The 23,124-nt window shown below is 47.0% G+C and overlaps 3 protein-coding genes across 4 annotated transcripts; all 3 read left to right on the top strand.

The window, feature by feature from the left end:
* The first annotated feature begins 8,099 nt into the window (after window positions 1-8,099).
* On the top strand, window positions 8,100-8,682 carry LOC136768432 (cornifelin homolog). Its single transcript, XM_066722651.1, has 2 exons — window positions 8,100-8,260; window positions 8,408-8,682. Exons 1-2 carry the CDS (start codon window positions 8,171-8,173, stop codon window positions 8,552-8,554), a joined length of 237 nt encoding a protein of 78 aa, XP_066578748.1. The 5' UTR covers window positions 8,100-8,170; the 3' UTR covers window positions 8,555-8,682.
* Window positions 8,683-9,983: 1,301 nt separating this feature from the next.
* On the top strand, window positions 9,984-12,907 carry LOC136768391 (zona pellucida sperm-binding protein 3). 2 transcript variants are annotated; one of them, XM_066722577.1, is made up of 9 exons: window positions 9,984-10,297; window positions 10,455-10,573; window positions 10,650-10,753; window positions 10,879-11,056; window positions 11,257-11,377; window positions 11,469-11,554; window positions 11,636-11,757; window positions 11,882-12,010; window positions 12,532-12,907. In XM_066722577.1, the coding sequence occupies exons 1-9, from the start codon at window positions 10,016-10,018 to the stop codon at window positions 12,654-12,656; spliced, it is 1,266 nt and encodes a 421-aa protein (XP_066578674.1). In that variant the 5' UTR covers window positions 9,984-10,015; the 3' UTR covers window positions 12,657-12,907. The 2 variants fall into 2 exon arrangements, with proteins under 2 accessions (XP_066578674.1, XP_066578673.1); XM_066722576.1 differs by having other exon boundaries at window positions 9,984-10,345.
* Window positions 12,908-15,756: 2,849 nt separating this feature from the next.
* Window positions 15,757-17,866, top strand: LOC136768394 (zona pellucida sperm-binding protein 4). The gene is made up of 9 exons (XM_066722580.1): window positions 15,757-15,998; window positions 16,093-16,280; window positions 16,386-16,483; window positions 16,555-16,685; window positions 16,774-16,963; window positions 17,050-17,197; window positions 17,278-17,356; window positions 17,487-17,606; window positions 17,696-17,866. The coding sequence occupies exons 1-9, from the start codon at window positions 15,782-15,784 to the stop codon at window positions 17,815-17,817; spliced, it is 1,293 nt and encodes a 430-aa protein (XP_066578677.1). The 5' UTR covers window positions 15,757-15,781; the 3' UTR covers window positions 17,818-17,866.
* Window positions 17,867-23,124: the final 5,258 nt, after the last annotated feature.

Below are 23,124 nucleotides of genomic sequence, written 5' to 3'. Positions count from 1 at the left end.
GCACCTCACCATAAAGACACAACAGTAGAAACATTAGGCTATATTGTTTATTTGAAAGTGCAAATCTTTGTAAATAATGTAAGTCACATTTTCGTTGTTTCTGTGCTTAACCAGACTTCATAAGAAAGTTTACAAACGACAGGGGGCCATTCGACCCATCGTGCTCGTTTGGTGTCCATTAATATCTAAGTGATTCAAGGATCCTATCCAGACTATTTTTAAATGTTCCCAAACTTTCAGCTTCAACCACATTGCTGGGGAGTTTGTTCAGATTGTGACGCCTCTCTGTGTGAAGAAGTGTCTCCTGTTTTCTGTCTTGAATGCCTTGAAGCCCAATTTCCATTTGTGTCCCCGGGTGCGTGTGTCCCTGCTGATCTGGAAAAGCTCCTCTGGTTTGATGTGGTCGATGCCTTTCATGATTTTGAAGACTTGGATCAAGTCCCCACGTAGTCTCCTCTGTTCCAGGGTGAAAAGGTTCAGGTCCTCAGTCTCTCAGTAGGACTTTCCCTTCAGACCTGGAATAAGTCTGGTTGCTCTCCTCTGAACTGCCTCTAGAGCAGCGATATCTTTCTTGAAGTGTGGAGCCCAGAACTGTCCACAGTATCCAGATGAGCTCTGACTAGTGCATTGTACAGTCTGAACATTACATTTTGACAATATACCCTAGCATTCTGTTTGCCTTTTTAATTGCTTCCCCACACTGTTTGGATGTAGAAAGTGAGGAGTCCACATAGACTCCTAGACTTCACATCGATGATGTTACCTACTATTTACTGAAATCTGCGGTTGCAAAATCTCTCAACGCTAAACGCAGCTTCAGACGTTTCGGTAAGGCATGACTGTGCTTCGATGTATGTCCTAAAATAGGATCAGTTATGTCTGTGAGCTTAAATATGCTTCATGCTGTTAATGTATACCCCTTTCATACATCTTCCTCCCGAAAAACCTGTTTAAATACCCGGGGCTGCGTGGTGGACATCGGTGAACTAGATGAAGTCTACAGAGTTCCTGCATTTTAAAAGTCGGATCAAGCTCTGATACTGATCAAAAGCACGATCATTTTTGATCTCAGATCTGAGCTCAGATTGAGCCCTGATCCGTTTAGTACAACACAATTGAGATCGAGATCAAGATCGCATCCCGTTCGTAAACCCGCCCCTAGACTTCTCACTGCAGCTCATGATTGGTAGGGCCCGACCCCTCCGCCCCTCTTGCTTCGCTGCTCTGTGCTGGAGGGGTTTCATGTCTCCACAGATGACTGGAGCTCCCAGAGACCCTCCAATGTGTACTTCCTGGGGGACATCCTGAACATCCAAGCCTCCGTCAACCAGGCCAACCATGTGCCCATGCGGCTGTTTGTGGGACAGCTGTGTGGCCACCCTGCAGCCTGACCAGACCTCCTCCCCCAGCTACATCTTCATCGGCAACCACGGGTGAGTCTGTGCCCTCAATAGCTGTTTAAGGTCTTCTGTTTTGGGACCTTGAATGATGCCAAGGTGACCGGCTCCAGCTCCCAGTTCATGCTGAGACCCCTGGACTCCACCAAACTCCAGATGCAGCTGGACGCCTTCAGGTTCAATCAGGACTCCAGGAGCTCGGTGAGTCCCTGTAGGGCGGCTGTGTGGAGCTGTGAGGGCTGTCCTATCTGTTGGTGGGAGAGTCATGCCTCTCCATTGCTTTCCAGATCTACATCACCTGATTGCTGAAGGTGACTGCAGTCTCCCAGGATGTGGACTCTGTGAACAAGGCGCTCTCCTTCAACACTGGAGCCAACAGGTCAGCGTCCAGGAGGGACTGGGGGGCCTGTGCTCTCTGGAGCTCCTGCTGACCCCCCCTCCCCCCGGTCTCTCTAGGTGGCCGTCTGTGGATGGGAGCGACTCAGTGTGCACCTGTGGCTCTGCCCTCCAGTCCAGATATTCCGGGAGAGCTAGAAACCGAACTCCCAGCGCAGGTATCGTGCATCCTGTCTCCATCTGCTGGCTTAACTCAGGGGATGTTTATCTTTGGGGTTTCAAACCAGTGCACTGCACACTTTAGGGGGAGGGGGTGTAAAGATGTTGATGTTGAGCAGTTAATTCAGTGTCTGCTTCTTGTTTGACCTGTCTAGACTGGGAGGGGGTCCTCGGCCCCCTGATGATCAGTGTTCACTCAAAACCCCGGCACAGTGCTTCACACCTCCCAAGACCTTCCCTGAAGCACCCTGGGAAAGCCCCCAGGATGTACTGGGGGGCTGCTGGCCGCAAGAGCTGCACTTCCCCATAACTGTGAGCTGTCCTGCAGGTATGATGCCTCATGAAGGTGGTAGGAGGGTGTGGGACTGTGACCTATGCTTGTGAGTTCACATGGGGCTTCTAACCTTATTTCTTGTAGCAGTTTTTTAAACCACTGCTTGTGCTGTGAGGTTCATGGCAGCTCTTTGGTAAGCTCATGGATTTTAAAGGCTAATGTTGCTTCTAATGGGTTTCTCTTCCTTTCCAGGCATCTCCTGGAGAAGTTGCCATCACTGTCCTGGAGTCTGTGCTTTGGGGTGGAGTGGGGCAAAGTAGACTGGTGCTGAAAATCTAATAAAAGTGTGAAAGCAAGTGGTCCCTGGTGTCGTGGCTCTTGTGCTCAGGCTTCCTCAGCCTACCCTTTTTTAAATACTTTGAGTTTGATCAGACTCATTCCTTCCTGTAATAAAGGGTGTAATTGATACTTTTAATTTAAGTACGTTTTCTAATGGGTAGATAATCATTTTTCTGCATAGGTGTGAGTCTCTGACCAGCACCCACCCACCCTCCCTGGAGTTTACCCCATCCTTTTTATTTATATGATCAAATCTCTCTTACGGTGTTCATTGCTAGAAGTCCCCATCATACAAGTGAGACCTTGCAGTCATGTGGAAAGGTAAAAGGCTCCATATTCCATAGCACTGCAGTTTTATGGGGGGGATAAATGGAGGGATGGTAGATGGCATATTGGACAGGGGGGCTATAAACATGTGAATGAAAGCAGATCCTTGCCCAACTGCAGCGATTTCTGGCTTTAGTTGTAATGTTTACTACACTAGACGAACATGTTTGGAGAAGGTGTACCCGCTCTACTCGGCAGGCGGCGCCATCGCACTACAGCTTGCATTGAGGCGTTTCTCTCCGACCGAAGTCTCAGCATCTCATCCAGTCTTGCCCAGTGGGAGGATTATAACTCTGGTTTCTGCCGCTGCCTCTATGATTTACACGTGTATTCCCGCACACTGACCCCGAACCGGACATCAACACACACGCACCCCGATACAATAAGACCAAACACCTATTGGATCTGTCTGGTCAATAACATGCACGGGCATCTCGGCTCTCAATGTTTCAAAACGTCAATGCGGAGGTTTGTCTCATTATCGTTCACATGTGGTTCTATCTGAGCGCTACACATTCAGTCGGTGAGGTGTAATGTAGGGAATAAATCCCTGAGCTGCTCATTAGCTCTGTGCGCAGCGCTGTGCTGTTTTGCTAGTGGCGCATTCCTGTACTCGGTTCAAAATACCGGCGAAGCTGCTGCTACGATGTTCCACACAATTTAATGAATCGGTAATCCTGTCGTTATAGTTTAAAGTCATCGTTATTATCCAGAGATCCACAACTGCATTGGTGCTGTACAGTCAGATCCCCATCAGGCACCTCAGGACCAAATGAGGCAGATTTTGTGAGCAGGAGATCATTTCACAGCATTAATGTACAGGTGCTTATGACGTTATCACTGACCTCTACAATTCAGCAACTGATGCAAACAATTAAACATTGTAATGGCAAAACAATGCCAGTTCTTATCAGTAGACGATATTGCCCCTCATTCCTCCATGACTTGACCTCAGTCAGTTATTCCCATATGATCTGTGAATCCACCCGCCTCATTTCACATATCGCAGCCAAGTGGCCAGGCTCTGTGCACGACTCTGTAATGTGCCAGAGATTTCAGGATGGTATAGAATATCATCAAATAATTCAATTTGAAACAAATCAAAACAAATATTTGTTTATGAAGTGATCTAACGATGTTCATCTCATAGGTCATTATGATGGAATCATTTAATTTGTCTATAAAGACGAAAAAACATTGATATCAGATAGATTACAACATAATCCCACAGTATTATATATAAAAATATATTACAAAACAATATGAGTTAACCATTCTGATGCAGCAAACTCTCAGTCCATGTCACATTCCATTACTACAAGCGTACAGATTTAAATTGGACGAGTGTGAAACTGTTATATTGGGGTATATATACGGGAACGGGCTCATGGGTCAATTACAGATAATTGGTATTTTAATTTGACAATATTATTTCCCCTGTATTAGAGCATTTTTAAATAACCTGCCCCATAACAACGATTTGCGTTAAAGTGTTTGAATGAATATTTATGAAAATCAAATAGTCCTGTCATGTTTATTGTTACTGTTGTTTTTTGTTTGTTTGTTTTTTCAATCAGCTCTACTCTGATTGGCTGATGCCGGTCTCCGTTCTCGAAGTGGCTGAACACGTCACCTTACACAAGCGTGCTGTATCGAGTGCAAAATATTAAACAGATTTGTGGGATGGCCAAATCGGGCTAAAATAGTGCTAACATAGTTGTGTCTAGCTTTACAGTTTACACAAGACACATTTCAAAGCATTACAAAAGCGCAGTAATACAATCAGTACAAAATACAACAAGCACAAGAATGTGAGAAAATCGATTGGCTGACAATTGTGGTTGTCCTTCCAGGTGTCCTTACAGAGATGACCCATACCAGACCAGCTTGATTCCTGTGGGCGGCTCCTCCAGGCTGCTGTACCCAACGCACTATGAGCGCTTTGTGGTCCAGATGTTCACTTTTGTGGACGCTGGCTCCCAGCTCCCTCTGAAGGAGACGGTGAGGGCCTGTCAGAGGAGCTCAATGGGCTTCACTGGATTGAATGGGTTTGTATTGAGCTGCATCTCTTGCTCCCCCAGGTGTTCATCCACTGTAGTGCAGCCGTGTGCCGACCTAATGCCACGGACAGCTGTGTCCCTCAGTGCAGCCGCAGAATACGTGAGTAGCTGGTTCCAGTGTGATGGGGACTGATGGGTCTTGGTGCCAGCACAGGGAGATCCTACTGGAGAAATGCCCTTCTGTTACTGGGCCTGCTCTTGGCTGCTGTAGTCCTGCTGTAATGCTGCTCCTGTCCTCCAGGGAGAACTGTGGCCCCAGTGCAGTGGGCCCCTGGGGAGACTGGTGTCCAGTGGGGAAGTGATCCTGATGGCCGCTGAGCTCCCTGCTGTGGACAGGAGGGCTTCTCCCAGTGAAGGTGAGGAGGGGAGCTGGACTCTGCTGGGGCTCAGCCCTGTGCCCTTGTGAGCAGCCTGTCCCTCTCCTGTCCCCACAGTGACATAAGCAGCCGCTTAGGGCCCCCGGCCGCTAGGGGCCCCCCTAGAAAAAAAAAGAATAATTAATAAATGTAATATATTTTCAGTTATTCTCTATAATTGATCAAAATGATCAGTTTTCAGATTGGATTTTGATCATGATCAAACATAATTATGCTTTAGAAAACTATCATCATGTTATTTGATTATGTTTCATTTTTATTGCTGTACAGTAGCTTGCTTGCATAATCTTTCAATGATGATGACATTTATGTGTCGCTATACCGAGTCCAAGTTCACCTCACCTGCCACCAAACAGCGTTTTATTATAGCATGGTGGCTGTATATGCATCTGTAGCGAGTTTTACCTTGAATAGGATCTGCAAGCGGTTTCTTATTTCCTTTTTCTGCCTCAATGAAAATCTATGCTATAACACTGCTGCCTAGTTCCGCAGCATCAATGATCAAGTTAGCTAATTAGCTAGTAAGTTAAAATACGCAAATGCGATTTGGCAATTGTATATATATATATATATATATAACATATTATATTCTAAAATAACTCAAAATAATTAAAAATGCCTTTGCTTAAAGTTCTTCTGTTCCAAAGGAACAGTGACGTCATTGTACAGTGTCCTGAGGTACCCTGAAAGGCGCTCCTAAATAAATTATTATTATACGTTATTATATAACGTAAATATATATATTAGTAAATTCAGCACCGAGCTTTGAGAGAACCAGTGAGAAATTGACCGTTTTATAAGAAAGGGAGAAAAGTAAAAAATATGACGAAACTTATTATAAACTGGACCTTAGGCAGTGACTTCTCAGCATTAACTGCAATTCAAACAAAATATTGTCCTCTGCTTTCTTTGGAAGATGACTTATGTGTCTAAATTGCAACCCCGAGTCCATTACTTTGGGCATTGAGGAAACAAACACACCCCTCCCACTGATAATGTAGGAATAATGAATATTATACGGAATTAATCTTCATGTATATTAAATGGTTGTAATTTTTTAGTTTAGCTGTTTCCATTTCTACTGTTTTTGATCTCAAAATGTAAAGCCTACTTCTGTAAGTCATACTGTATTGATCAAATCCCTACTTTTTTCATGATTTTGCAAGGAGTTTTAGTAAGGAGGCACAGTCATTTTTAATGATCTCCCCCCCCCAATCATATCCTGCTTATCCTGCTAGGGCCGCCAAAAGGTCTTCAGCTTGAAGTCTTCGGTGTATTGTACTTGGCCTGCTCGGACTTCCAGGTCCCCACACTCAATGGCAGTGGCTCCTGACTCTAATTAGAAACATATGCAAGTGTCCAATCGAGAGGAGGCCATTCGCCCCATCGTGCTCGTTTGGTGTCCATTAATAACCGAGTGATCCAAGGATCCATCCAGTTCCCAAATTGTCGCTTCAACCACATCACTGGGGAGTTTCTGTTTGCCTTTTTTGGTCCTGAGGTGCCTGATGGGCATCTGACTGTACAGCACAGTGAGAGCTGCAAGTACAGAACTGCGCAGAAACACTGCGTGCATATCGGCGCTGTACGTTCACCTATAGTAACGCAACGGTAAGACAATTGCTGTCTAAAGATTTCTGCAGACTTAAATATATTATAAATATATATATTGAGGTGGGCGCTATTAATATTATGCACATATAAATATGAATCAATAAATGTGTTTACATTTGCACGGTGTGAAAACGAAACATCGCATTAATTTCAGCACAAAATGTAGTGTAATGCCTTAAACCTATTATTATTATTATTATTATTATTATTATTATTATTATTATTATTATTATGATAATTTAATTGCTAACATAATTTACTGAACGTGGTTCAAATATATATATTGATAGATTATTTCGATTTCAAAAGAACTTGGGATAAGACTATATTATCAAATATAGAAATCTATCACAAACCTTACTGCATCGCTACATTTCAGTCATATCCCGGTGTGACGGATTGGTTTATCTTGTGGTACCCAAAAGTTTCATTTAGGTAAGTTTCGTTTGGCTGCAAGTTATCCTTAACTGCCTGTTTTTCAGTTATTTCGACTTTTTTTTAAGTCTATAAGCAATGAACTGAACTTTACCGAGTTTGCATTAGTTTCGCCACACCCCTATATATAATAAGTACAAAAGTAAGTACATAAGAAATAACAAAACAATTATTTAATTAATTATTGTTTTGCATCGCCGGGTTTCCACTTCTCGTAACACTGACGTTTATAGAGATGCTATTACCCTGGGAATGTGGTAATAATAATAATAATAATAATAATAATAATAATAATAATAATAATAATAATAATAATAATAATACACTAAAAAATACTACCAATAATAATGAACATACTACTACTACTACTACTACTACTAATACTAATATTACTACTACTATACTTGTAATATTACTACTATTAATAAGCCCCCCCACCCCCAGGGTTTGCATGGCTGCTCCAGGAGCGATGATGTCACAGCCGGGCATCTGTGAGTCCGCGCATGCGTCCGACAGCACCTCCGTGTAGACCGAGGGCTTCCAATTCCCCACCCTGCTGATCTGTGTTCAGACCAAGCTCCCAATTACTTAATTGAACCCTTAACTGAACTAATAATTTCCTGAATCTGAGCCTTTTATTATTTCAAACAGTAGGGGTTTGAAGTTAAGTATAGAATTGATTGAAGTAGGCTGTCCCAGACTCCTGCTGTTCTCCCCTCCTTCCTCCGATCTCTCCCAGGCTGCTGCGGGACGTTCTGCCTGCCCTGCCTGGCGTGCCAGACCGCCACAGACATGGGCGAGAGCTGCTGCCTTCCCTGGCTGCTGCCCGGCACAGGAGAGATCGCCATGCGGACGGCCATCCGGGAGAGATACGGCATCCGGGTAAGTCCCACTGGAGGCAGTGTCCTGTTATCACCCCCGGGCTAACATACTTACACCCCTTACCCACCACTCTCCATCACTGGCACAAACACAAGCCGCTTCCTCAGCTTAATCACACACACACACTCACTCCCTCTCTCTGTGCAGGGCAACATCCTGGATGATGCCTCCATGCTGTGCTGGTGCCACTGCTGCACCCTTTGCCAAATGGCCCGAGAGGTCCGGGTCAGGAAGAACATGATCAACGTCCACACGTCCACCACCACTGCCTACGCCCCTGTGTCTCAGTACTAGTCGCCCCAGGGCCGTGGAATGGCCGAGCTGAGAGGTGGAGGCGGTACAACACCTCCCAAGGCAGACTTCCACTCTTCCTTTAAAAAAAAAAAATATAACAAATAAAATCAGGGCTGTTCCACCTGCTGGCTGACTGTGTTCTGTGCCTCTTTATTCCTCTCTGGTCAAGGGCAGCGAGAGTGCTTGAATCCTCCTCACTGTGCGCTCATCCCCTGTCGCACACACTGAATTTCCTAAGTTGCCCACCTGGCGCTTGTTGATGACATCAACGTGGCGCTTGTGTTACATTCGTTTCTCTTACAGCAGTGGTTCCCAACCCTGGTCCGGGAGGAGCCCCTACACTGCTGTCTTTTGTCCCAACTGAGATTTCCATTACTTAATTGGGCCCTTAATTGAACTAATTTCCTAAACCAGAGCCTTTTCATTATTTTAAACAGTAGGGGTTTTAATGTAAGTATATAATTGTATAAATATCTTATTAAAGAACCAACTATTTTATTACACAATTTAAAAGTCAGGCTTCTGCTGGTTTTGGTTCCAACAGGTCTCAGTTATTTAATAAGGTCCTTATTGTCTCAGGTTGGCTGATCTAAGGCTCACGCTGTAGACAATGGCATGCCAATAGAGCTCATTTATGGTCTGATGAGAGAGGGAGAGAGAGAGATGGGGCTGTTCTGTTCATATCTGGGTTGTGTGAGGATGTGGGGTGTTTCTGTAATGCTTCAGCAATACCAGTATAGGGTTGTCATGTCAATAAAGCAAATGAGAGTGTCCTCACACCCCTGCCCAAAACACAGTACTAGTTATGAAGATATGTGCGGCCTCTTGTACTTTTTTTTTTTTATCAGTAACAATGAACAAGGAAAAGGTTCAAATCCACATTTCCACACGGAGCTGTTGTCTACAGTGATATGCGTCGGTAGGTTTGTGTACAAAGCTTTGTAAATGCATTCCCGGAATGACGCAGATTACTTGCGTGTGAACATATATGGATGTAAATGAAACTACACTCTATATAGATTGTCTTTGATCCAAAAAGCTCTACATGTGTAATCAATATTATGTTTAAATATTAATTACAACCTTTCGGGAAAAGAAACGAATGAGCTGAAAGCTGCCAATATTTAAACGGTTCCTCTCAAATCCCGTTCATTTGTTGAAAGCGAACACAGACAGGGCGACTAGCGAAGACAAGATTATTGGTTAATTGCGGAGAAACATTGCTTTCGAAAATGTAACAAAGTAGGACAATTAATGATTTTTTAAATTTAATATGAGCACCAGGCCCTTGTGTGAAATTTAACCACGCTTGCTGATCATTTCAATTGAAATCGTGTGAATTGGTTCAGCGCCATTAATCCGTGATTGACAGCACCTGATCGTAATTGCCTTGGCGCTATATGAGGTAGGGCGCCAGGCTAGTGCGGTAGTGTCAGTTTTGTGCTGTATTTGTATAGCGCCATGCAGGCTTACAGGAGCGGTCTGGGCGCGGTGGTGCTTTTAATGGTGCTGGCCTGCGGTGTGGCGCCCGCAGACGTCAGTCACCAGGCGGTTCTGGAGCTGATCTCGGAGGCGGCTTGGTGGTACCGGCAGCAGCTCGGGCAGACCATCTCGGCCACCTGCGGGGAGAGCGCGATCGAGGTGTTGGTGAACAGGGACCTGTTCGGCACCGGGCAGCTGATCAAGGCCTCCGACGTGCGGCTGGGAGACTGCCATCTCACCCGGCAGGACGAGTCCCGGCAGGTCCTGGTCTTCGAGTCGGAGCTGCATGGTTGCGGGAGCACGTTGATTGTACGTGCGGAGTGGGGGAGGTGTGTGTGTGTATAAATGGTGGTAATCAATGCGATGTTTTCCTCCTTCTCCCCCCCCCCCCCCCCCCCCCCACCACCTCCTCCTCAAGATGGTTGACGATAAGCTGGTCTATCTCTTCTCCCTCAACTATCATCCCACCCGGACAGACTCCTCTCCGATAGTTAGGACGCATGACGTTAATGTGAACGTGGTGTGTCATTATAACCGGTGAGTTTTTGCAGGGCGGGGGGTAGGATGTTGGCTTTATCGGAGTCTGGGTTTTAAACCTCTTGCTTTGCCCCAGGCTCCACAATGTGAGCAGCGATGGTCTGAAGCCCACCTGGGTCCCCTTCACTGAGACCCAGTCTGCAGAGGACTTCCTGGACTTCTCCTTGCAGCTCATGACTGGTAGGGCTCTGGGCTGCTTGTTTGCTCTGGTGCACTTTATAAAACTACAACTCTTCCTGCTTGTGTATACATCCATGCACCCCCCAGTGCTGTGGAGACTTCATGATCTCTAATCGTCTCTGCAGATGACTGGAGCTCCCAGAGGCCCTCCAATGTCTTCTACCTGGGGGATGTCCTGAATCTCCAGGCAGAGGTCCGGGTGGCTGGCCACGTGCCCCTGCGGCTGTTTGCAGACGGCTGTGTGGCCACCCTGGCCTCGGACCCCACGTCTGAGCCCAGATACTCCTTTGTTGAGAACTATGGGTGAGCAATTAACGTGGTGTTCAGAGACGACCTGTTGCTTTTGGGCGTCACTGATGGTGAAGGTGTCTGGGGTCCTGTATAGTCTTTTGGAGCTGCATCTTCCAGTTTTGTCTTAAACTGTGGATTTGATCTTCATTCTGACCCCCCCCCCCCCCCCCCCCCCCCCCCTTCCAAAAACTCAACTTGAATTGTTGTCCAAGGTGTCTGACTGATGCCAAGGTGACCGGCTCCAGCTCCTGGTTCAGGCCGAGGCCCCTGGACTTCACCAAACTTCAGATGCAGCTGGATGCCTTCCGCTTCCATCAGGACTCCAGGAGCTTGGTGAGTCCCTGTAGGGTGGCTGTGTGAACAGTGCTGTGAGGGCTGTCCTGTCTATTGGTGGGAGAGGATTCAGGATTCTCAATTTCTCCAGATCTACATCACCTGCCACCTGAAGGTGATCCTGGCCTCCCAGAACGTGGACTCGGTGAACAAGGCCTGCTACTTTGAGGGTGGACGGTGAGTGCAGGAGACTAGGGGGGAGCTGCTCTGAGCTTCCTGCTCCTAACCGCTGGTTTGTGTGGTCTTCCTGCCTTGTAGATGGAGGTCTGCCGATGGGAGTGACTTGGTGTGTGGCTGCTGTGACTCCAGCTGTGGCCCCGACTCCAAATCCAAGAGGCAGCGCAGGATAAAGAGCAGGAGAGCAGTGCCTTCCAATGCAGGTGTGTGGGTGGGAAGGGCCTTTTGTATCCTTCTTGAAGGAGGTCTGGACACCTTTCCTGCAAGGTCACCCTCCTCTTTCTCTCACCCCCTCCTGTGCCTGAATTGTGTGGTCTCCTCTCCCAGCTCCATTGTGGGCAGCTGACGCCTCCGTTGGCCCACTGCAGTTCCTGGGTCGCTCGCCAGATTACCTCCCCGAAGTGGAGATGGGTGCCCAGGCACTGCTGGATAGTGTGCGGTCTGTAAACACTGGAGGTGAGCACCATGCTGAGCAGACTCGAGAGCAGGGGTCTCAAACTAAATTCCTGGAGGGCTGTGTGTATGCTGGTTCTGGGGCCAACAGTCTTCAATTTCTTGAGCCAATTGTTTAATTGGCTAGATGCATTTTAAATGCCTATCCAGGCCCCAGGATGTTTTGGAAGCAGCTACCTTGACTCAAATGCACATTTTTAGACCAAATAAAATTTACCTTGTAATGTTTCAATTTGACAATTTATTGTCCAAATGAGTTACTTTGGACTCGGTTGGAATGCAAACCAGCATACACATGGCCCTCTAGGAATTGCAATCTAGACTCTCCTGCAGGTTCTTCTTGGAGGAGTATTATTATTTATTTATTTATTTATTTATTTTTCTTGTGTAATGGAGCACTTAAGACCAACTAAATGCACTGCTAGTCTGGATCAATCTAATCTGATGCTACTGACCATAGATTATTATAAACTCCTTGACCGTGAGGCTGGTGAAATGTGTGTGGTTTGAAACTTGGTCCCCAGGCTTCCCTCCTGAGGTGGTGATCCTGGCCGGTGTGGTGGTGGCGGTGGGGCTGGCCTGCATCATCGTGTTTGGTGGGGCTGTATTGCAGCACAGATGGAGTCAGCCCCGGTCTGTCCCCTCCTAACTCTGAAGAAAGGATGTGCACTGACTCTTTGCTGGTTTCCTTAATTTTTCCAGTGAAATGTGTAAATGTGATGGGGAGGTGACTGAGTTAAAAAAAAAAAAAGTCGGGTTTTTAATGTTTAAACCTGTTAACCTCAAGCACTGATTTAATGGAAGAAAAATACATAATCTAGCAACTAAAACAATGTTTTAGGGGTGTATAGGTTTAGAAAGTACTCTGTGTAAAATTAATAAAGCTTTATTTTATATTGATTTGTTTTTGTCCCTGCAAGTAAACCAGTGCATCAAATAAACAATTGTTGGTGTGTATATGGGTATTTTAAAGGGCACTTCTCCCCTCTGCACTGTGTTGCCCTTGATGCAGAATGTGTGTGTGTGTCATGTTTCCCTCCTTGGCATGGGTTCAATTGAAATTGGGGAGCCCTATTTGTTGGGGGGGGGAGAAATTGGGGAAACTGGTGATGCTTTACCATAGGCATTTTCAAACCAGTCCTGGAGTGCCCCTGCCCCTACCCCTACCCCTACCCCTACCCCTACTGGTTTTTGTTCCAGCCTAGGTCTTAATTCATTAATTGAATGGTATATTGCTTTGTTAGGTCAATTAAAACCTATGTTGGAACAAAAAACAGCAGGGCAGGGGGTAATCGAGGACTGGATTGAAAACCCCTGCTTTACTATCTAAAAGCACTAGATCGGTTGATTTAGAGAAGGTGAGTAAAATATGGGGAGATCTGGCATACTATTGCTTTGAATATATATGCTCGCGACATTACACACTAAATGCAGTGTTTTGATGCACTAGGAGAACTTAAGAAAAATACTTCTATCAATGTTTTGCCCATGGGTTCTACTTTGTTATAGACCGAAAGCCAACTGCCCTCTATACCACATAAGGGGGTGTGTATATAAACTTTGCATATTGTCCACTTAAAATGCTGCCTTATACTACAATATACCGGCATACTGCTTTTAACTGTGGTTCATCGAAAAGTATCTTAAGCTACAATGTAAAAGTCTGTTTCTCCCTCAGCGCTCTCAGCAGTGCTCTCTGCAGCAGCGCCTCATCCGACACCTGATTCAAAGCTGAGTTTCAGGGCTGCCAGCTTGGATTGGCTAGATATTCGTAGAGTCACAGTCTGCGGTTGGGTAAAATAATATAAGCGCTGTAGGCTGATGACAGCCACAGTAACGTCCTTCCCATTGATCAATACCACCCCCATGTGGCGCATTAGATTACAAACGGCAGGAGAGACGCCATGTAAACAAACGACACGTGTTTCTTTTTAGCCGAATCTCTAAACTAAAACAACGCACGTCTCGTCTCTATCACAAATCGTTTCCCCAAACATCGGGAGGGCAGGGCTGATTAAGTGCCGTCCAACTTCCCTGCACGTCCCTGAAATGTTGGACAGTAGCTACGAGTGATTCACTTTTTGTTACCCAAGTTAAACTACGCTCTAAACATTGAACGTTCTTCAGCGGTTCCATTTAGAACCTTTAAATTCTTCGTGAGTTAAAGAACGCGAGGTCTGTCGTAAACACAAGGGATCATTTAAGAACCTTTTTCATCATGATCGCGGTTGATTTAAGATATATTAAATGTTCTTTAAGGATCCGTGTTTGCAAGGAACCTTTGTAAATGCTTCTAATAAGAACCTTTAAGTGTTCCTCCACAGTATCCACCGCGGGAACCCTACAAGGTCCTGACCATTTACTTCTTAGAGTGTAGCAAGATACCACTGTAATTGGAAATAATCTGTCAGCCGCCTCCTCTCGCTGCCGCCTCACTGTTCTGGTGGAGCACACAAAATAAGACAACGTTATCTAAATCTGCACACTTTCTGAAGAAACAGCAAGCTATTATTGTGGAAGACGAGCAAAATTACCACAGCACTTGATGCTGCGTAATCACACTGGCTAACGCGATATAGTAGCTAACTTTCTTCTTCCCCCTTAGCCAGGCTAAAGTGTTAAATCGATCGCTAAATGACTTCAAATGTAATCTAGTCACTTATTTTGACGAATGTGCTAATATCATCATCAGGCTGGTGTTTCACAGTCTCTAACGTGACTCGATGCACCCTGCCATCAGAGAGAATTGTGCTCATGCGCAGTTCAAGCAAGTGAGGGGCTCTTCAATACAGATTCGGGCTCCTCTTTGGGCACACACACATCTTGCTGCGCACAACAAGGATAGGTTTATTTTGGCTAAATATATTTTAAGCTCAAACATATTGCAAACTTTCTCCCCCAACCATGGAGGCTGCCGGTGAGCCCCGGCCCAATTTAACCCCTGTTCTGCAATAATTAAAATGTTTGTGTGGTTATAGATACCCATTGTCAGAATGTACATGTTTAATTAAGGCATTGCAGTGTGATAATTTCAGCACTACAGACATGTGGACCGTGTCTACACAAATTGTGTAATTTGAATTTCAGGATTGGGAACGACTGCGCTATAAATCCCGTGTAAGATGTTGCTTCAATAGTGTTCCACACAAGTCTCAGGTTCATGTTCTTCTGGCACTGCGGATATGATGTAAATGATCTTCAATTCTTCATTTTAATTACATAGTTCTGCCAACCACTTACTGCTCCCACAACCTCATACACACTATGTTAGAAGCATTTAATGAAATATTTGTTAACGTCTGCTGTGTGTTTTTAATTGCTTCTAAAATAACGACGGAATGTACGTCACCTGCCAATCAGCAGTGAGCATTTACAGCCTTTTAGATCCGTCTACGCTTAAACAATGATCAATCAAATTACATATTCATTTAATAAATTATGCAAAAACAACGGCCACATACAGAAATTTGATCTTATAATACATGAAATGTATTAAGTCGTAGTACTAATAGTACTATTATGGTATTAAACAATTAATGGGTAATTGGCAATTATTGTACTTTTCTCACACGCACCTCACCACCCAGTCTCCGGTGTTAACAGTGCCCAGGCACCCTGACCCCTGTGCCTGGCACACGCCGGACACGCTGCAGGACTCATCACGCAGAAGCGCCAATCCGGATCTGTCCAATCGCTGCCGTCCGCCAATCAGGGCTCGGAGGTATTTAAGGAGCTGAGCGCGGCTTCTCACTACTTTGCTTGTAGTGTTTTGAGATGGAGAAGTGTGGGATCAATGTGCGGGTCTGGATTGGTGTCTCTGTGCTGCTGGCAGCAGCCATTGGTGTGTCTTTAGCCCAGGTTCAGAAATGTCAGGTCAGTGAGGCTGAGAAGATGGCGTGTGGAGACCCGGCGGTCAGTAGCGCGGACTGTGAGGCGAGTGACTGCTGCTTTGATCCGAGGGCCAGACAGCGCTGTTACTACAGCAGTGACGGTGAGAGGGTCGCCAGTGAAACACAGCTGCAGATCTGCAGGTCGTGCTCTTGGTGTGATTGAATCCTCGCTACAATACTGCCCTCTCCCTGCAGTGACGGTGCAGTGCACCACGGATGGGCAGTTCGTGGTTGTGGTGCCCAGGGACGTCACCACCCCTCCGCTGAGCCTCGATACCGTCAGCCTGCTGGGGGGTCAGAGCGCCCCCTGCAGTCCTGTCGGCACCACTGCTGGCTTTGCCAAGTTCCAGTTCCCAGTCAGTGCCTGCGGCAGCATCCTGAAGGTGAGCCTCTCCCAGCACTGCCAGGAGCATCGCAGCCCTGTGTGGAGCTGCTGCCTGCTGTGCCCCCTGTCTGGTGTCTAATGTGGGCTGTGATTGGTGTTCCAGGCTGAGGGGGGAGACCTGCTGTATGAGAACATGATGTCCTCTGCCTTTGACGTTCAGAAGGGGCCTGATGGCTCCATCACCAGGGACAGCCTCTATGAGTGAGTGGCTCCCTTGTGCCCCCAGTGGTCAGGGTCCTGCCTGATCCACTGCTGGCTGCTTCTCCCTCCAGGCTGACCTTCCTGTGCCGGTACTCGCACAGTGAGCTGCTTCCTGTGGAGGCTGTAGTCTACACTGCGGCCCCCCCTCCCCCTTCAGTTGTGGCCCCGGGGCCCCTCAGTGTGGAGCTCAGGATTGCAACAGGTACTGTGCCCAGCTGTCCACAGAGCCGTGGCAGTGAAGGGCTTCCAATGCATGTTGGCTTCCTAACACCCCTGCTGTTCCTCTGTAGAAGCTGTGTATGACTCCTACTACAGGGATGTGGACTACCCTGTGACCAAGGTCCTGCGGGATCCTGTGTATGTTGAGGTTCGCATCCTGAACAGGACTGACCCCAACATCGTCCTGACCCTGGAAGACTGCTGGGCAACGTCCACCTCCAACCCTCTCGGCCAGCCCCAGTGGAGCCTGCTGGTGAACGGGTAACTGGAGCCCTGTCTCTCCTGCTGGCCAGCCTGTGCTGCTGGTTTGGGCAGAGCTCTTGACCCGGGTGTGGTTGTCCTTCCAGGTGTCCATACAAAGATGACCCGTACCAGACCAGCTTGATTCCTGTGGGCGGCTCCTCCAGGCTGCTGTACCCAACACACTATGAGCGCTTCGTGGTCCAGATGTTCACTTTTGTGGACGCTGGCTCCCAGTTCCCTCTGAAGGAGATGGTGAGGTTCTGTCCGAGGAGATCAATGGGCTTCAATGGATTGAATGGGTTTGTATTGAGCTGCATCTCTTGTTCCATCAGGTGTTCATCCACTGTAGTGCAGCCGTGTGCCGACCTAATGCCACAGACAGCTGTGTCCCTCAGTGCAGCCGCAGAATACGTGAGTAGCTGGTTCCAGTGTGATGGGGATTGATGGGTCTCTGTGTCAGCACTGGGAGATCCTACTGGAGAAATGCCCTTCTGTTACTGTGCCTGTTCTTGGCTGCTGTAATGCTGCTCCTGTCCTGCAGGGAGAGCTGTGGCCTCAGTGCAGAGGGCCCCTGGGGGGACTGCAGTGGTGTCCAGTGGGGAAGTGATCCTGATGGCTGCTGAGCTCCCTGCTGTGGACAGGAGGGCTTCTCCCAGTGAAGGTGAGGAGGGGAGCTGGACTCTGCTGGGGCTTGGCCCTGTGTCCTCTGTGTGCCTTTGTGAGCCGCCTGTCCCTCTCCTGTCCTCACAGGGCCCCAGGCCTTCAGCTATGCTGTGCTGGGAGTGGCTGCCTGTACTGTGCTGGTGCTCAGTGCTCTGGGGCTGGCTGTTGTGTGGAGAGAGCAGCCCCTGGTGCAGAAGACCCTACTGTGAATGGGGCTAGGGGTGGAATGACAAGTGGCTTAATAAAATGTAAATACCAGTTCTCATGTCTAGGGTCTGAGTTTCACTCTGAGAATGTGAATCTTTCAAACCCCATCTTGTCTGGGATACCTTTTACTCTTGCTGGTCCATGTCACTGCAGTGCTCCTGCTGGAGAAACCCCCTGAACAGTTACACTAGACATGTCCTCTGTGGTCTCTGCCATTGGCTCCCTTGAACTTCAGTTATGATATGAACTAATGTTGCTCTGTGGGTTTCACACCTGTAGCTCTCATACATCAAATGACCCATTTCCCTCATCTGACTTAACTTACACTGTACCTTTCTAAAGCTCCAATTCTACTGTTTAGGGTAGACATTCAATGTGTTAAAGTCCATTAGGCTGCCTGTTTGACTCCGTATATAATGGAGTGACTCTTTAAATGTGTCTAATCTGAACAATAAATATTTAGCTAACATTCAAATGAGGTCTTATTACAGTGGGGGCTAGTATTAGAGTAAACTGTGTTTTCATGTCACATTGGAGCATCAGATTATGTTGTGTGATGCAGTGAGTGGAGGGGAAAGGAGTGTCTTATGCATTATGTCTTGCGTAATAGTAGCGTTTTTTCATGTCACAGATGGAACTACAACCGTGAATAGAAGTGTCTGATAAAGTTAGGATTACAACATGATGCACAGCACTGAACACTGCACCACAGACCGCAACAATGTAGAGAGCATCATCATAGGACCCAAAAGTGTTATGCATTGCAATTAACCTTGAAACGCCCACAACCAAATGACTTTACTGTGAAACCCACAAAAACTGACCTAGTTCAATAAATGCTAGCTTGTTGCATGCATTGAGGTCACACATGCATCAGTCGACAGGTGATGTGACCTTATGAATAATGTCTGATACATGCCTCTACCTTGCGCATTCCTGTGCTTGTATTTTTTCTGCACTCTCTTTTAAAAGGTGCCATCTCACACTCTCTCTCTTCACCTAAACTCCCCATCAGCAGTGTAGAACCGAGTCGGAAATAAGTGGAGAAATCGCGGAGATAAAGCAAACAGAACTTTAATCGGGCCGGCTTGGAAGCCCCACGTCAGAAATAATTCCTTCAGTGAGACTTAATGTTTACAAACATGAGTACAACTTCATAGGAAAAATGACGTAACATCTTATGGCCGTTCATCCAATCGGAAGATACAGGTTTACGATCTGTCCTCCCGTGAAGAGGTGATGGATACAAAAAGCAGATGTCCGTCTTTGATGTGCACTAGGAAGATGCGATCCCACGCTGGTCATTTACCTAGTGTCAATCGCTCAGTAACAGAAACATTCCTGCCTATCTTGAGAAACGATTAAGTCATAAACAAATTCACAGCAGACATCTGTAGGTTATTTCGGCACTGTGTGATCTTACATTACTGACAGGAGATTCTAACAAACCAACCTTGTTGACCCTTTACTTGTCCTGCTAAATCTAATCTGCTCAGTCTGTATACAAACTACTTCTAATGCTAGTATTAATATAAAACATTACATAATTATCACAAAACACTTTCTTCAACATCCTATACAGAGTCTTCAAGCAGCACCGAGCTGCATAACGAGCTGCAGGTATTCGTGGCCCACTCTGTCGAAGGCTTTCTCCTGGTCCAGGCTGATTAGGACATGGGGAAGCCCTCTCTCGTTCGAGTAGGCCACGACATCCCTGAGCAGCATGGCGTTGTCGGCCGCCGATCTCCCCCGGGCACCGCAGACCTGGTCGGGACCCACGACTTGAGGGAGTGACCGCTGCAGCCGGAGCATCAGTGCTTTGGCCAGTATCTTGTAGTCGGTGCACAGGAGGCTGACCGGCCGCCAGTTCCTCAGATCCTCAGAGGATACTCCTCTTCATAGAAGGGGCCAGTCTACTCTCTCTGTACATCGACCCCAAGACCTGAGCCAGATCTTCTTTAAGCACCTCCCAAAAGATCTTATAGAATTCAGCAGGGATCCCATCGGGACCCGGTGTCCTTCCAGAGTTAAGACTTCATCACCTGGGAGAGTTCAGTGGTGGTGATCTCTGGATCCTCCTCCGCCTCCTCGTCCCCCTCGTTGCGGGACTCCAACAGGGACAGAAAGTGATGGATCAGATTTTGATCCACCACCTTCTGATCGTACAACTCCCTGTAGAAGTCCCGCACCACTGTCTCAACAGCCTCTCTCCCCTCCACCTCCTGCCCTGAGGAGTCGATCATGGAGGACATTGCAGGCCGCCTCTCCTTCGTTTTCTTGAAGAAGAAGCGGCTGCACTTCTCGTCGTCCTCCATGATGCGGACCCTGGAAAGGACCTTGATCTTCTCTTGCTCCTCCCAATAGAGGGTGGAGAGACTCAGTTTGACCCGGGCCACCTCCTCAGCTAGGTCGAAGCCTCTGAGCTGTAAAAGACTCAGGTGCTGGAGGCGGGCGTTTAGATGGGAATATCTCGCCCGCCTCTCGCAAGCTTTTCGTTTCCCCAGCTGAATGAAGTAGCCCTTGGTTCTTTTCTTCACCATCTCCCACCACTCTATGGGAGATCAAAAAGGTCCCTCAGGGTCCTCCACTCCTCAAGGCGTCTGCTAAAGGTCTTAATAACACGAGGGTCATCGAGCAGAGAGGTGTTGAGCTTCCAGACCCCAGACCCTGACTCCCGTGTGCTCGGGATGAGCACCTCTGTCGTCAGGAGCCTGTGGTCTGAAAAGAAGACCGCCTCCGAAGACATGGTGGTCCTCTCCAGTGGCTTACTGAGGAGGACGAGATCTATCCTGGAGAAGGAGGAGCCAGAAGAACTCACCCAGGTGAACAAGGGGACCAGGTCCCGACCTGCGTCGCAGAGTTCAAAGTCCTCCACGAACGCAGCGAGGTCCCTGCTGGATCTATCGTTGCGGGGCTTACTCCGGTCTACATCCCTCAGAACACAGTTGAAATCACCTGAAATGATAACCGGTAAGGTGCCGATCAGGAGCGGGCGTAGCTGAGGGAGAAAGATGACTCTCTCTCTCTGGCTGGTGGGGGCATAGTCCGATCCCTTGACCTTTGGACAGATTCACGACCTTGACCTTAGCCTTGTCCTTGTTGAAACAGTTTGCTGGCACTAGACCCCTCACTTGTCCTGACCTGACCTTACGCTCCTACATTTGCTAAATTTTAATTTGTTTAAGCTTATTTATTTATTGTATATATTCACATTTAAAAATGTGATTTATAGCTGCCACGTGCACATATTTATCACTGTAAACATGAATGTATTTGATAGTTTTTAATTATTGTAAAGAAGCAACAACAATAGTTTAGTATTTTAAGTGCTGAATGCCACTTTGTCTAGATTTTTTTTTTGTTGTATAAAAACTATCCTACTATTAAAGTATTGCCACTATTATCCATATTCCTACTATGCTTTATTACAGTGCCTTTTCAATGTCCACTGTCCTCTTTTTGAGCTTTGTAGTTTCTTCTGTAATCTGTAATATGCTTAAACTGGCTCTTGGACCGACAGTATCATGGAGTGGATGGGATGTGTTTTATTCCAGTACTGTTGGTAGTTGTGTAGGATGATGATTGTCATTGTTCAGTTGATTTTGTATCCTTGTAGTCACAGACACATCCATGAAATTGCCATCAGCGCTGCATTCCAGAATTTCGGATCTCCCTCGGCTCTGTCGCTCTCATGTGTGTAGATGTTTGAAAGAGTTATGAGTGCTTTCACATCACAGCCCTGTTGTTGCTGAACATCTGCACTGCGAACGGCCCGCATCGCTTCTACACTTGTGCCTGTTTGCTTGTGGAGTTACTTGTGTAACTTGGTTGTGTTTAGTACAGACACATTGTACACACTGCCTGGATGCTGTTCTGATCTGCCCAGGAGCTGTAGAGGCCAGCGCTCTCCCCGACTCTGGGGAAAGGGAGCCGCACACTGTGGGTTTAACACAGGGACTCGGGGCACTGGGATCTGAGTGTGGAGCCAGTGCAGCTGGTGCTGAGTCAGACTCTGCCAGTACACAGTGTGTGCCCAGTGTGGCGTCTGTCCACATTAAGACAGAGGACAGTGAGCTGCAGTGGGAAATGCATACGGCTGTGGAAGAGGAACCCTGTGATCTTAGAATAGACAATATTACAGGAGGCCTCTGTAAACTGGAGCCGCAGCTTCCGGTAGATGCGCTGTGTGACGCTGACTCTGGTGCCTTGAGGACGGGGCTCAGTGGAGGCAGTTACAGTGCAGTGAGGGGTGAGAGCTCGTCTTCACAGGACAGACAGCTGCGTCCTGGACCCTCCAGCTCTGACTGTCCCCCCTCAAACACAGCTAGGAAACATCGGGGCTGCCATTGCTGCCCCCAGTGTGAGAAAACATACAGGAACTCTGCAAGCTTAAAGAAACACCAGTGCATTCCTACAGGGAAAAGAGTGCACTGCTGCAGCCTGTGTGGGAAGAGCTTCACCCGTGCAACAAGTCTGACAACTCACCAGCGCATTCACACAGGAGAGAAACCATACAGCTGCACCGTGTGTGGGAAGAGCTTCAGGCAGGCAGGAGAACTGAAATGTCACCAGCGCATTCACATGGGAGAGAAACCATATAGCTGCACCATGTGTGGGAAGAGTTTCTCTCGGGCTGCACATCTTAGGTCTCACCAGTGCATTCACACGGTGGAGAGACCATCCTTCTGCTCCCAGTGTGGGAAGAGTTTCCGTCATGCATGCAGCCTTAAAGTACACAAATGCATTAGAGCTGGAGAGAATCTAGGGCTGCACTGATAATGCAGGGAGCGATGTGTTGAGAAGACGCAGTGTGAGTGAGAAGACAGGAGTGTTGAGAATGAACAGTACAGAACTCTGCTCATTGGATAAAGGAATACGGATTCTGGATTGTCTTGTGTTTGTGTTCATTATTAGTTGTGTTTAGAGAGTAACGTATTAAAATGTGTAGTTTATGGTTAGGTTTTTTCTCGAGTCTTCTGTGTTTTCTTTGGTTTGTTCCCCGTTCAAATAAAGGGCACTTATTTCCCCACAAGCCTGCCATTGTGTTCCTTAAACATGTCTAAGAGCCCCGGCAGTGCTGGATCTACCCCCCACTCTCACACATACAGCTCTGGAAACAATTAAGAGACCACTCTAAGTTCAGAAATCAATGTTAAGTGGTCTCTTAATTTTTTCCAGAACTGTACATACATCTCTCTCTCTCTCTCTCCATCTCTATACACACGTTCTGAGCTCTATGATGCTCAGAGGAAGACTTATTGGATGGACGAGAGTTAGTCTTGTTCTGTCTGCATCTCTTGTAAAATATG

This window comes from Amia ocellicauda, chromosome 14 (genome assembly GCF_036373705.1).
Source record: "Amia ocellicauda isolate fAmiCal2 chromosome 14, fAmiCal2.hap1, whole genome shotgun sequence".
Taxonomy (NCBI): Eukaryota; Metazoa; Chordata; class Actinopteri; order Amiiformes; family Amiidae; genus Amia; species Amia ocellicauda.
This window is presented reverse-complemented; position numbering and strand designations above follow the sequence as displayed.